Source organism: Phaenicophaeus curvirostris, chromosome 10 (assembly GCF_032191515.1).
Source record: "Phaenicophaeus curvirostris isolate KB17595 chromosome 10, BPBGC_Pcur_1.0, whole genome shotgun sequence".
In the NCBI taxonomy this organism is placed as follows: domain Eukaryota; kingdom Metazoa; phylum Chordata; class Aves; order Cuculiformes; family Cuculidae; genus Phaenicophaeus; species Phaenicophaeus curvirostris.
The window spans coordinates 11089374-11101872 of record NC_091401.1 but is presented as its reverse complement, the minus strand read 5'-3'; the positions used below and the strand labels follow the sequence as shown (position 1 = coordinate 11101872).

General features: G+C 41.7%; 1 protein-coding gene across 1 annotated transcript; it reads right to left on the bottom strand.

The window, feature by feature from the left end:
• Nucleotides 1-1718: 1718 nt before the first annotated feature.
• LOC138724571 (thiamine transporter 2-like) lies at nucleotides 1719-11210 on the bottom strand. The gene is made up of 6 exons (XM_069864660.1): nucleotides 11039-11210; nucleotides 7757-7922; nucleotides 6643-7459; nucleotides 4962-5154; nucleotides 3470-3611; nucleotides 1719-2236 (listed from the first exon to the last, which is right to left on the bottom strand). Exons 2-6 carry the CDS (start codon nucleotides 7904-7906, stop codon nucleotides 2057-2059), a joined length of 1482 nt encoding a protein of 493 aa, XP_069720761.1. The 5' UTR covers nucleotides 7907-7922; nucleotides 11039-11210; the 3' UTR covers nucleotides 1719-2056.
• Nucleotides 11211-12499: the final 1289 nt, after the last annotated feature.

Genomic DNA, 12499 nt, shown 5'->3' with positions numbered 1-12499 from the left:
TTTTTTTATTGTTGTCTTATCAGTTTTCTGAAGATTGGTTTTCAGTTGTAGAGAATCCTAGTAGATTGTCTGCTTGGTTCCTTTGCTTCTCAGTGGTATTCCAGATACATGGAAGGCAGTGAGCTCTGACTAGTTCAGAACAGAAAAACTTCTATGGTTGTTTCTACCAGCTTTTCTAGCTCCTTTCCTGTCACTGCTACTGCCAATAGTATTTTTTATTAGCAGGAAGTTTCATGGTGTTGATTGCTTTCCTTTTGCTAGATGCTACCTAGAGAGAAATACTTGTTAACTTTCTGTACCAAAGGCAATTTAAGACCATGGAGCTGGAAATACCAAGTTCCTCTTCCATCTAAACACAAATTGTATTTAGCTTCCAGTCAAGGACTTGCATCTAGTTCTTTATCTAAATGCATCAAAAGAAGATCCCTGCTCACAAGGAAAAGTAACACAAAATAGTCCTTGCTGTATTGGACTTCTCTCAGTTTCTTCAGGCAGGAATACCACACCCTCAGTTCTTCCTTAAAAAAAGACACCTACTGCTTGGTCAAGGTGGGGTACACCTCCTGCTTTTACAGCTGCATTGGTTAAGCTGCTCTGCTTAGAGCCAATTTACAACAGAGAAATACACACAACACACAATAGGAAACAAAAAAGTATAGATAATTATCTGGGTCCATTTGGTCAAATTCCACTGATTCTTCTTGTGACTTGAAGCATATGGCTCCTCTCCTGCCTGCTCTCACCTCTGGGCAGTTTGTCTGGTTGCACTATATCACAGTTGTATGAAAAGCACATGTGTCTATGAAGGCTTGTGACACTAAAGGTAAAAAAAACATTAATCTGTAAATGCTAAGTATTTCCTCTTTTTCTTACTTAGATGTTGGTATTGGAAGGTAGAAGCAAACAGAACAACAAAAGTAACCTTAACATATGAATGTAATTTCTATTAAATTAGGCATTCACTCTGCAATCTCATAATCGTTTTTCTTCTCCTGGACTAACTGTCCTTTGTGCTGGACTAAATTAGCCATAAGACTTGAAGATTCTTGATAAATTCTGAGATGCTGACCCTGCCAAATCCTTGGCTGAGGTCAATAATCCTCCTCATTTGGCACTCAAAGCATGCATGATGCTAGTATTTTGTTTCAGTTATAAACCTTGGATATTTGTGTTAATCTGGAATTTTCCTGTGCAGAACGAGACAAATTTCTCCACACTGTAGTTCTCTGTACAATGTATTTCTCTTGTATTTGTCCCTACTACTCGATCCTTCTGATTTTTTTTATTTTTTTTTCTTTTTCCTATTGAAACAGGAAGACACTCAGCCCTGAATTTAATTTTCCTGGATGCACAAGGAAATGAGTGGGGCTTCATTTTGGTTTGTTTTTCTCTTCTGGTCCAAGATTGCTATGGACTCAGCAGAGTTTAGGTTGCAGCTTTCCAATGCGGGCTGAGCAATAATTATGGCTTTGCGGTATTTCAATGGACCTTCTCAGGCAGGTTGGGCAAACCCTCTTTTCTGCACCATTGTGTGCAAAAGGCCTGCTTCTGGCATGAGCTTTCAAATTAGGAGAGAGGAGTCTGTCACTGAATTGCCTGTAGTTAGGTAGGAAAGAACATCATGATGCAAACACAATCCTGTTTTCCTTGGTTTGAACAAGGTGTGTGCAAAGGGATGGAAGACCCCTCACCCGCATGCAGGGAAGCTGCTTGCCAGCACTGTATACGCGAGCTGGAACAAGGCAGGGTGGACTCCACTCTTTGCCATTGTGCACGCTGAGATGCCAAGGTGGTTGCTCTGTTCTTGTGTGTAAATCACTGCTGTTAAGCTATTTCTAGGCAAGTAAACAAGGATCATAAGCAACTTATCTTTTATTCTTGGAAAAGTGCCATTATGGTGATCTCTTAGCTGGCATGTGTCATAACGGCTGTAATGATTCAGCGTAGCTTTTCTGGGCTGTGTTGCAGGTTCATCTTGCGCCGCTGTTCCCTGCGTGCTGCAATAGGAGCTCTTCTCCCATGAGGGCCTGGCCACGTGAGCTTGTCTGCCTGCCTCCTACAGCCGTGTTGTATAGCCAGTCACAATCTGCTCTTTTGATTCACCGTCAGCATGATTCAGATGCTCTTTGCAAGATCTTGTTATTTTACTTTCGCATTTGCTTGAGACAAGTATGTAAATGCTTCTGATCAAGAAAATCCCAGCTATGACTGTGAAGTAGCTGCCATAAATTAAAAACTGGGAGGGAGAGAGAAAAAGGCAGGAGAGTTAATGAAAAACATGTTAGGGAAACACTGCCTCTTTTGGAGGTTAGATAGACACTCTATTACGTTCACCTATGTTTTGGCATAACTTCTTAATGTACAAGTTCTTGCTTTGTAAAGCAAAATCTTAGCTTTTCCTGCAAACAGCAGGTCTTTGAGGAATGAAGACCTGCCTCTCGCTTCTCATCCTTATCCCTCTTAATAAACACCAGAGGGGGGAAGGGACAGGAACAGGATTTTTTTCTGTTAGTGCAAAATATAGAAGTAGCTTCATTACCCACTTACTCATGAGTAATGTAAGCCAAGAGGCTGAGTTGGTCCTTTGTCACTCTTACTTGCACACTTCAGTGCGGTTACCACACTGGCTTCAACAAATATACCAGGATTTTGTATCAGTATTTCTAACAACAGTGGCAAGGTCATTTACGAAGTCCTACATATTCCTGTGCTTGATTTTAAAGTTTTAATGTTAGTGTTTAATTCAATCTTTAATATTTTCAAGTAACTTTTGCCTTCTCTGAACAGAATATCTCAATAGCTTCAGTCTATTTCAAATCTCTGAGGGTGGGAAGGTGCCCTAGCTGAGATTCTATCTGAGAAAATGCAGAAATCAATACATTTCAGTCAGCTCCAAGATGACTGGAGTTGGGCTGACTGAAGCTAGGGATATGGTTGTGAGATAGGACATCCCACCCTAAATTAAATGCCCAAACTATGGGCAGAAAACTCTTGTTTACGTTGAGGTACAGACCAGGTTTGCTTCTGAGCTGGAATTAGGAGGCAGGTGTCCTTGTCACTTGAGCTAAAATAACTCCAGTACTCCAGGCTGTGTCTTATGGTCTTGAACTCCCTTAACAACATACAGTCATGTTGATTCCTCATCTGAGAAAACCAGCCTGAATTTCTGGGCAGGGAGGATATTATTCGGTGTCCTATTAATCAGTCAAAGCTGATCAGATAGGGCCCAATTATTTACTTTCTGGTATGTCTGCCTTTAAAAAGGTCAAAGACCAGCAGCTGTAATTGTAAGGGCTGTGCTGTAAGTTGAAAGGGAAGACTGATGGCTGACACAAGGGAAGAGCAAGATGTCTAGGTTTCTGCAGAAGAAAGAGGGAATTAAATTCTCCTCTTCACACCATTTTGTCTTGCAAACTTTCGAGGATGAATTGGCTAAGCAGTAAGTGTGATGTAAGTTAACAGCACTTACCTGAGTCACTATGTCTAGTCTCAGGCCTTTTGAATCCACAACAACTACTGTAATGATGGTCTGAATCACCAGTGCAACAAAGTTATTGAATCCAAACATCAAGGCGTAGCGCTCCATGCTCAGATTGACTGCAATCTGGAACCTAATGTGAGAGCAGCAGGTCAGTCACTGCAAATTGGGTAGAAGGTTGTTCCTCTCCATTAAGTTGATGAACAGAAACGATTCATGCAGATGATGTATCAAGGATGGAATAAGTGGTTCTTCATTAATTTGTTTGCTTCTTCTTTTGCTCTAAATGGTGTCTTGACTACCACAGCATATTTTGATGGGTGTTCTTTTTTTTATTTGCCTCTGTTGCTTTTTTCAAACCACATTATCAGGTGATCTGCTTTATCAGGTTAGGCTTTGAAAGACATGACCAGATACAACTGTGACCTAATCTGGCATTGGCAGGAGCTCTGCCCTGACAGTGATATTAGACTAGAAAGTCACCACAGGTATCTTTTCTATGATGGTGTGAATCACTTTTGGCTTTATGTCTTGGAAGTGCAGGTAGAACACAATTTGTTTCTGCCAAGATCCTGTAGGTCTGCTTTGCAATATCTCCTTTGACAATAATTGGAACATTCTTCCTTGCAATATTTACCTTCAAACTTTCTAACTGAACCAAAGTTTTATCAAAGCCTTTTTTTTGTGCAAGCTTTTGTTTTATTTTCTTTTTTTAGGAGCATATGTTGAAACAGTCCAGGTGTGCTCCACTATAATGTACTAACAATCCCATAATCTGAAAATAGGACAATTGTTTGACTTCACTCAAGATAGGCATGATTTTGTCATGTGTTATAGTTTTAATCGGGTTTTTTTTGCAGTGGTATCTGAATAACCTTGGGCTTTGATATAAAAAATCATCATGTATTTTTGTTACTGAAACAGTGTGGTATGTCTAAAGACATTCCAATCAATAAAATAACTGGAGTACTAAAAATGTTTTCTTTATTGCATAGGTTATATATTATATTTTTATTTATATTGTATTTATTTTTCTATTTTTGACAACAGAATAACCTGCTCTCCCAAGAGATCTTTTCTGAGTTTATATGTTCTCTCTTATTCCTTTTTTACATCATAATATCATTAAAAATTATATGTATGAAGTTACGTTGTGGAACACTCTATGCCAAATATTTTCTTGTATTCATACAATTTATAGCTTTGTAACAAGTGTATCAGCAAGGTGGTTTAGACATAAGGGGGTTTATTTAAAGTTGCCTTATACATTGTTTAACTCATGCCTAAGTAGACATTCAATGTCCTTTTGATAATTATTTTTTATGGTTGTTTAGGAGAATGAAAAATTCATAACCGGACATTTAAGTGTTCTTGTCTTTACCTAAACAGTTATGTCTAGCATTAGATAAGCTACCTCTGAGTAGAAAAGAGCGCTACTCAGACTTAAAATATAGTTGGTGTTCTACTTACGTTTTATACTTACGTTGCTATTGTTATGAGGAGCATATAGCATGCTTTGAAAAGGAGATATCCGGCATAACTTGCCCAAATGTTGGTAGAGAAGTGCATGAGAAATAGAGAACCAGCATCTATCGCAGAGAAGATCCCTAATGCCAGTTCTCCAAAAAAGTCCCAGTTAATTTTCATGTATTGTACTATGAAAGATGTTACTGAGCCTAGAAAAAGAGAAAATAAATAACATGTAAAGGTTGCATCTGTTCTATAACCCGTAGCATCAAGCTTTGCCACCCTTATATGCTTAAAGGCAATGCTGAATAATGAAGCAAGCTTGTTCTGAAGTGTTCCGGAAGAATTTCTAATCACTTCCAAGGTCATGCAGATGACTGGTTGGTTTTAGACAAATGTGTGAATCAAGGCTTTGCCATCCTTTCTTAGTGTTTTATTCCACTTGACACGATAAACTGTTATGTAAAAGAATTCGTTGTTTTGCTGTGTGTACCCAGAAGGTATCTCTAGGGAGAGAATTAGGAACACAGTTTGGATTTCAAAAAACCAACTCTTCCAGCTTATACGAGCTGGCTTCATAGCTAAGTTACCTTCTAGGTTAATAGTTTAGCTTGATGCAGCTCATAAGGGGGCTAAGCTTTCAAAAAAGAGAGTCTTGTAACATATCAAGTGAATATATTCAGGAAAATGAGAAAGGATAGGCATTGTTTGCTTTTGGTGGGCCTGTTAGAAAGTTGCTTCTGTTGAAAAGGTAACCAACCTATCAATCTCATACAATCTTATACAATTTTAAAACTTCTTCATCTCTACTTTGAGAAATAAACCATTCCATGAGAAAGAGGAATTAGTGAGGGAGCAGACACTATAGGAGTTAAGTGCTTCTAGTTTGCGATTCAGTTGATCTGATTAGTTGCCTACATCAAGATGAGAGTAACTTTTAATCATAGAAGTATCTGTTTCTCCATAATGTATGTAAGGAAAACCTGAATGATGTAGACAGGTTTATTTGGGATCACACCCCAATGTCTTGTACAAGTTCTCTTCAACAGCACAATATGAAATGTTGCCAAGTCAGGGCGGTATCCTCTGATGTTACCTTTTGATAAGATCACTTGGCATAGCAAGTGTGATATGGATACCTGGTTCCGGTGCAAAAGACTAATGGTTAACATCAGTACTGTAGTGAATACAATAAGGTCTTTTTCTGCAAATCTCTGTGTAGTGGAATGGCTAAAATTCTTCTTTCCCTCCTGCTGTGCATGAGTATTTCACTGGAGCAAGATCATAACTAGAAGATTATATTCTTTTTGTGTAAAACTTTTATGAAAAAATTCTCTCATCTGTGTAAGCTGATGTTATTGTTACGGGAAGTACACAATACTTGTTTGGGGGGAAAAAAACCCCAACAAGCTAATTAAAAGAAACATAGGTGCTTATGAAAGGATTTAGCAGTTGAATGCAAGGTGTGTGTGACTTCTACATTCTGCATGATGATTGCATAAAGTTGGGTGTCCTAGTCACAAAGAAAAATAGCATAGCTGACATTTGAACTGTTTTGTACAGTGAAGAATTAGATTTTGCTTGCACAATGTATACCCTGGCTTCTTGGAGCATCTGCTATGGATTGGCACTTGAAAATATTCTGAAGTAAAACTTCAGAAGCTGCCTTTGTGACTGATGTTTAGACAATTACTTACTCAGAAAAGTTGCTATTGCTTCAACAGCTCCATTGTAGACTGCAGAGCTGTGAGAGGGGGCTCTGAAGTCCCACAGCACCTGAATGTAATTCAGAACCTGGTTAAAGCCTGCCGTGGCCAAAGCCCACCACAGGGACCAGTACAGAAGTTTCCTCGAGCTGTAGCAATCCCGCAGGTCCTTGCTCAGCTGCACCAGTACTCTGAGCACTTGATTGCAGGGCTTGGCATTGTCAGCCTGCTGTTCAAGTGTCGATGCCCTGTCAGCAGATACAGAGCCCTTGTCCTCTTGGTAGCTCGAGGGTCTGCTGGAGCCGAGTGGAGGCACAGCTTTCTCTGGTGCTGGGAGAGGTTCTGAGACATCTTTTCTGTGGAAGAACATGCTCTTTTGGGGCATTGGGAGAGCAAAGGAGCAGACAAATGCCAGGGACACGGAAGTCAACGTGATGACGTTGAGGTGAAAGTAGGATACGTCTGCTAAGGAAACCAGCAGCTGTCCCAGCACCGCCGCAACGGTGGCTGCAACCAGAGTGATACTTCTGCAATAGCTCGTCACTCTCTGATAGTGATCGGTGCTGACGACGCTGTAGATGTAGGCGTAATAGGCGACCTCGGTGGCTGTTGCCAAGCCGTAGAAGAATTCCACCAGCTGCATGGCGAGCACTCCATGTGCGAAGAGGAGCAGGAGAAAAGTGACGATGAAGCTGATGCCCTGGAGGAGGAGGATGGGCTTGTAGCGCATGTAGTCTGTAATCAGGAAGACTGGGAAAAGGAGTGCGAGGTAGGAGTATGTCCAAACAGGGAAAATCTGATTGGTAACCTAGAAGAGCAGAGCAAATCTCGGTGTTCTTATTCTTGGGGAAAAGAAGTTAATTTATTTTAAATGGCTTTTTGGAAGGAAGTTCTTACTCTAAAGGGATTAATGAAATTCATAAGCACAGTGAAGCAGCATATGACTGCTGAGCAGGCAAATGGATCTTGAACCCATTAAATCTATCTTTTATTTATGTCATCTGCTGCAAGCCGTAATCTGCCAAAGCTGGTTACAAGATGATTTTTTAGTTTTTATGTTTGTTTAAAACTTCGTTTATATTTTTTAGACATAGTAAGAACATACCTCATCTGTGGTCAAGTTTTTATCTGGTCCTGTTAGATAGGGGGTTAGGAAAGGTTCTGATGGTTTCATCATATAGAAGAAACCATAGAGGCAGAGAACCAGGGTGGGAAAAATCCAGGTGTTCCTTCTCTCTTGCTTCCAGCAGTCCATGGCCTCTACAGCAAAGCTGAGGAGGGTGTTGGTTAGAAGAATGATACTGCCCCTGCAAGCACAAAGATGCCTTGTAATTCCTTTTTATTTTGTGTTTTCTATTGCTAAGGAGTACTCTCGAGAGGCTGGGAGTTGGAGAACATTTTTCTTCATAACCTTAAAGTGAACATCTTTTCCTTACATTTGTCTGCTGTTTCTCTGCCTTTGTAGGTAACATGTCAAGAATGATTTGGAAGATCTTTACCTGGGAGGCAAATTACACTGTCATTCAGTCTGCACTGACTGAGCCAATCACAGGAACAGCTTTTCTAGACAAAAGACACTGAAGGTAGCTGTGCACTGGAATTTCACTCAACATCATGACAGACCACAGCCAAGCACTTTGTTGAATGACAAGCAACTAGTTAACAATTGCTGGTTTTTCCTCCTTTGCCTCCTAGATGTGCATGGCTTTCCTGTTAGGGAGAGCTGGTGACTCATAAGCCTGGCAGATGAGAGTTCCTAATAAATAACTGCAACAGAAGTCCAGTTTGGATACAGACATCCTATTTTCAACCCATAGAAAACATTTGTTGTCGCTTAAGGTAAACAGTTCTCACTAAAATGAAATGAAGTGGGTATTTTTCCCCTTGTCTCTAGCTAAGAATTATAGAATAAATTAAACTTTGCCACCCTGCTGGACAGGCCCAAATAGAAGTCAAAATGGGTGTAACAGGGGGACACATGAAACAAATGGACAGTAAGTTATACTCCACATTCGTGTCGGTACAGGCAATGTCAGGAATATAATTGAGTACAATTTATCTCTTGAAGACATCTGGAAGGTGCTTATTCCTTCCAGCTGGGATTTCTATCACTCTGCTTTTGACTTTTACCTCCTGAGAACTCTTTTTTTCTTTTGAGGCAAAAGTTTTAATCTTAAAAATTAAGTATTTGGCGGGCAGTGTTTTCCTCAGAGATTTTTTGTAAAAGCTGAAGGAAGATTTCTTCAAAAAAAGCTAAAGCTATTCATGTACATGTACGTGTACTTCCCTCCAGTTTGGATGCGCAGAGGATCCTCTCACAGGGTGTAATATATAATGGATAAGGCAGAAGGTATTACGCATCTTCTTTTCTAACTTCACACCATGATAGCACATTTTACTAATGGCTTGATGAACTAAGAAATAGGAGCAGAGGGAAGGGAATTCGAATGATTTCATTTTATACATAACAGCTGAAACCATTGACATAACAGGATTTAGAGCAGAAAAATGAAACAAATGGAGCTGGATGCCACTAGAGGGCAAGGTGACCCCAGCGAAGGAAAAATGTGTCGGGGATGGAGGAGTGGAGGGGAGGGTGGTGGTGGGGGAAACGTGAGACACCTCCAAAGTGCTCAAGGAAACCAGCATTTCTGCCCTTCCTTCCTCCCCCGTTGTTGTAAAAGCTTCTGCTGCAAACAGGGGCCACCAAGTTGATGAAGAGGTTAGAGGGGAAGCTGTATGAGGAGTGGCTAAAGTCACTTGTTCTGTTCAGCCTGGAGAAGAGGAGGCTGAGGGGGAGACCTCATCATGGTCTGCAGCTTCCTCACAGGAGGAGGAGGGGATAGGAATGGTTGGACTCGATGATCTGTGGGTCTCTTCCAACCTGGTGATTCTATGATTTCTTCTCTTTGGTGACCAATGAGGGGAACCGAGGGATGGCAGGAAGATGCCAGGGAAGGGTTAGGCTGGGCATTAGGAAAAGGTTCTTCCCCTAGAGTGTGGCGGAACACTGGAACAGCTCCCCATGGAAACAGCCACAGTGCCAAGCCTGATGATACTGCAGAAGTGTTTGGACAACGCCTTCAGACACATGGTGTGAATGTTGTGATTGCCCTGCACAGGAACAGGAGTTGGACTCGATGATCCATGTGGACATTCTATGATATGAATTGTGGGTTTGGCAGGACCAGTTTTGGCTCTGCCTGGGATGACACTCACTTAGTCATTGTAACATCCCCTTTCTCTCGTTTCACATGATAATCATCCCAGTGTTACAGCACGCTAATGCCATGTGAGCACCTCACATGATACCTTGAGATTCTGAGGAAGGCAGCAAGAAAAGTACAGATGAAAAGCACCCTACTGTAGTGAAGAACACTTGTACAAGTTAGCTCTGTGACTTAGGATATATTTTTCACTTGTCAGCCTAGATTCTCTTCCCCAGTCTGTGTCAGATCTTGCCATGTTTGCTCTCCCTGGCAGGTTCATGACCCAAAGGCAGCATGTCTTGTGGATCCTTTCAAAACATCCTGCACCTTGGGAGGTGAGTGGGGCAAACTGCTGCATTTCCAGGGACTGCAGGATGCTGCGTGCTGCACTTCTGATGCTGTCCATTTGTGGCAGGGCTATGACATTGTGTGCAGTAATTTCCATTTTTAGCTAAGTACAGACAAACTTCAGCTGTGCCCTGGTCATGGCATCCCTCCAGTCCCAGTGTATGCACTTTTTTGGGTGTTCTGGACCTCTATTCTGTAGGTTTACTCTTTGAGGCACCTGTGTTAGGGTGGCAGGTAAGTCAGATAAGAAGTTTCCCACCTGATTTAAGCAGCTGTCCAAAAAAAAAAACCAAAAACCCCTGCTGCTGGTGCTGAGCTGAGAAATACAGGGGGCTGAGGGCTCCCAGGGGCAGCCTGCTCTGCCCTTGGGGAGTGGGAGGTGGGCACTGCTTGCCTGCAGCAAAGCGTCCCCTCACCTCCCACCCCAGCTCTTTGCCGTCAGCAGAGGGCTCTGCTGCAGCCCCAGCTCAGCTCTGCCGGCTGCTGGTATAATCCCTCCTTTCTGCACTCATAACCATGAAGTTCTGACAACGAGATCCGTACCTTGGTGCTTAAGGAGGAGAGGTCCAACTTGTTCCAGTTTAGTCACCTCTTATGGTAAATTTGTCTGTGATAATCTAGGTTTTTCTTAACTTTTAGATGGTGTCATTCCTCATGATGCCTTGGTGTCATTCTTCAGGAAAACAGTTCTGTTTCTTGTTTCCCCAATCAATTCTCGAAGCTGTCAGCTCTTCTCCCACACAACCTGACCAGCTCCCCATGGGACTATTTTCTTTCCTCCCTCTTTCCCTTGTCACTACAAGATTTCTGGAGTTCATATATAATCATACCTTGTTTGCTGGAGATCCTCTTTTCTTACTTCCTAAGGAAAGGTCCCCTTTTAGTATCTCCAGTCTTTCTTCTGGCTGTCCGGTGTGTATTGCAGCTACTAGACTTTATTTGAGTTTTGTGCTTTTCCTGTTCTTCTAGTATTGCAACTTGCTCTTATGACACATCCCTTGAAAACATTTCCAGCTGGCTTTCTTTCAGCATCAACTCTCAGTGCCCTTAAAGGAACAGACAGATCATCCTGGCCTGTTCTTGACCAAAGACAGCAGTAAATTGAGACCCAAGCTATGGGTTTGATACCTGCTTGGTACAAAGTCAATAGAGATAATTCCAGTTCTAGATAATTTTGTATCTATTTGACAGGGTTTCGTGTCTAGGTGCCCACCTGTGCTTGAAGCTGGTCTGCATTAAAGATGGAGCAATAGCTATGCCTAGGTAATGACAGAGATGAGGGAGCACAAATACCAGTGTTATGAGGTTTATGTTTCCTTGTTAAATACACAGGGTTTCATATTATTCTAGCAGGTTGAAAAGGTAAATCACTGTGCTCTACTTTGCTTTTACTGTTCTTATGAAATTTCTCAGATCTTGTGCTTAGGCGAGTTCTCACAGTCCTTCTGAAGATAGAGACGGCCCTATACTCATCTTGAGGAGCTCTTGCAGGACTGACAACAGCAAAGGATACCATCTGAATGTACTGACTTGCAGCAATAGGATGTACCTAAGAATCTAGTTCCATCCTCATCCCCAGTCCTACAACATACAGGTCTGGAATGAAGGACGTAGTAATTACTTAGGAATCCAACCAGTACAGCAGGAAAATGATGGATTTGTAAATAGCAGTGAGCCATTCAGTAATCTCAGGAAGGTAGCTTCTTAGTTCACATACAGTAAAATGGTAGAATACCTTTAAGAATAAGGAGATAGGCATATGTAAGGAAAACATGAAATTCCTTCCTAGAGCAGATGAGTTGCCCAGCTAGGCTAGTATTTTGCCTTCAGCCTTGGCCACATCTTACAGGCTTTTCTCCTCCTACTCCTCAGCACTCAAAGTTACAGGATTAGCAATGACAGAGGAGCTGTCCCTGTCTGTTGCCTTTGTCATTTGTTTGTTGACTTGTTGTCCATGAATCCATGCAGATATGCCAGGGAGGTTTACATTGGACATTAGGAAAAGACTCTTCACTCGGAGAGCAATGGAGCACTAGAATAACTCCCAGGGAAGCAGTCACGGTGCCAAGCCTGACAATATTCCAGAAGCATTTGGACAATGCTTTCAGACACATGGTGTGAATGTTGGGGTTGTCCTATGCAGGGACAAGAGTTGGACTCGATGGGTCCCTTCCAACTCAGGACCTGATTCTATGATGTGATCCTGCATCAGACACTGCTGTATACTTATGTGAGCTTTTGTGACGTATGTGAAATTGGTGTCTGAAAGGGATGCAATAATTCCTTTTGGC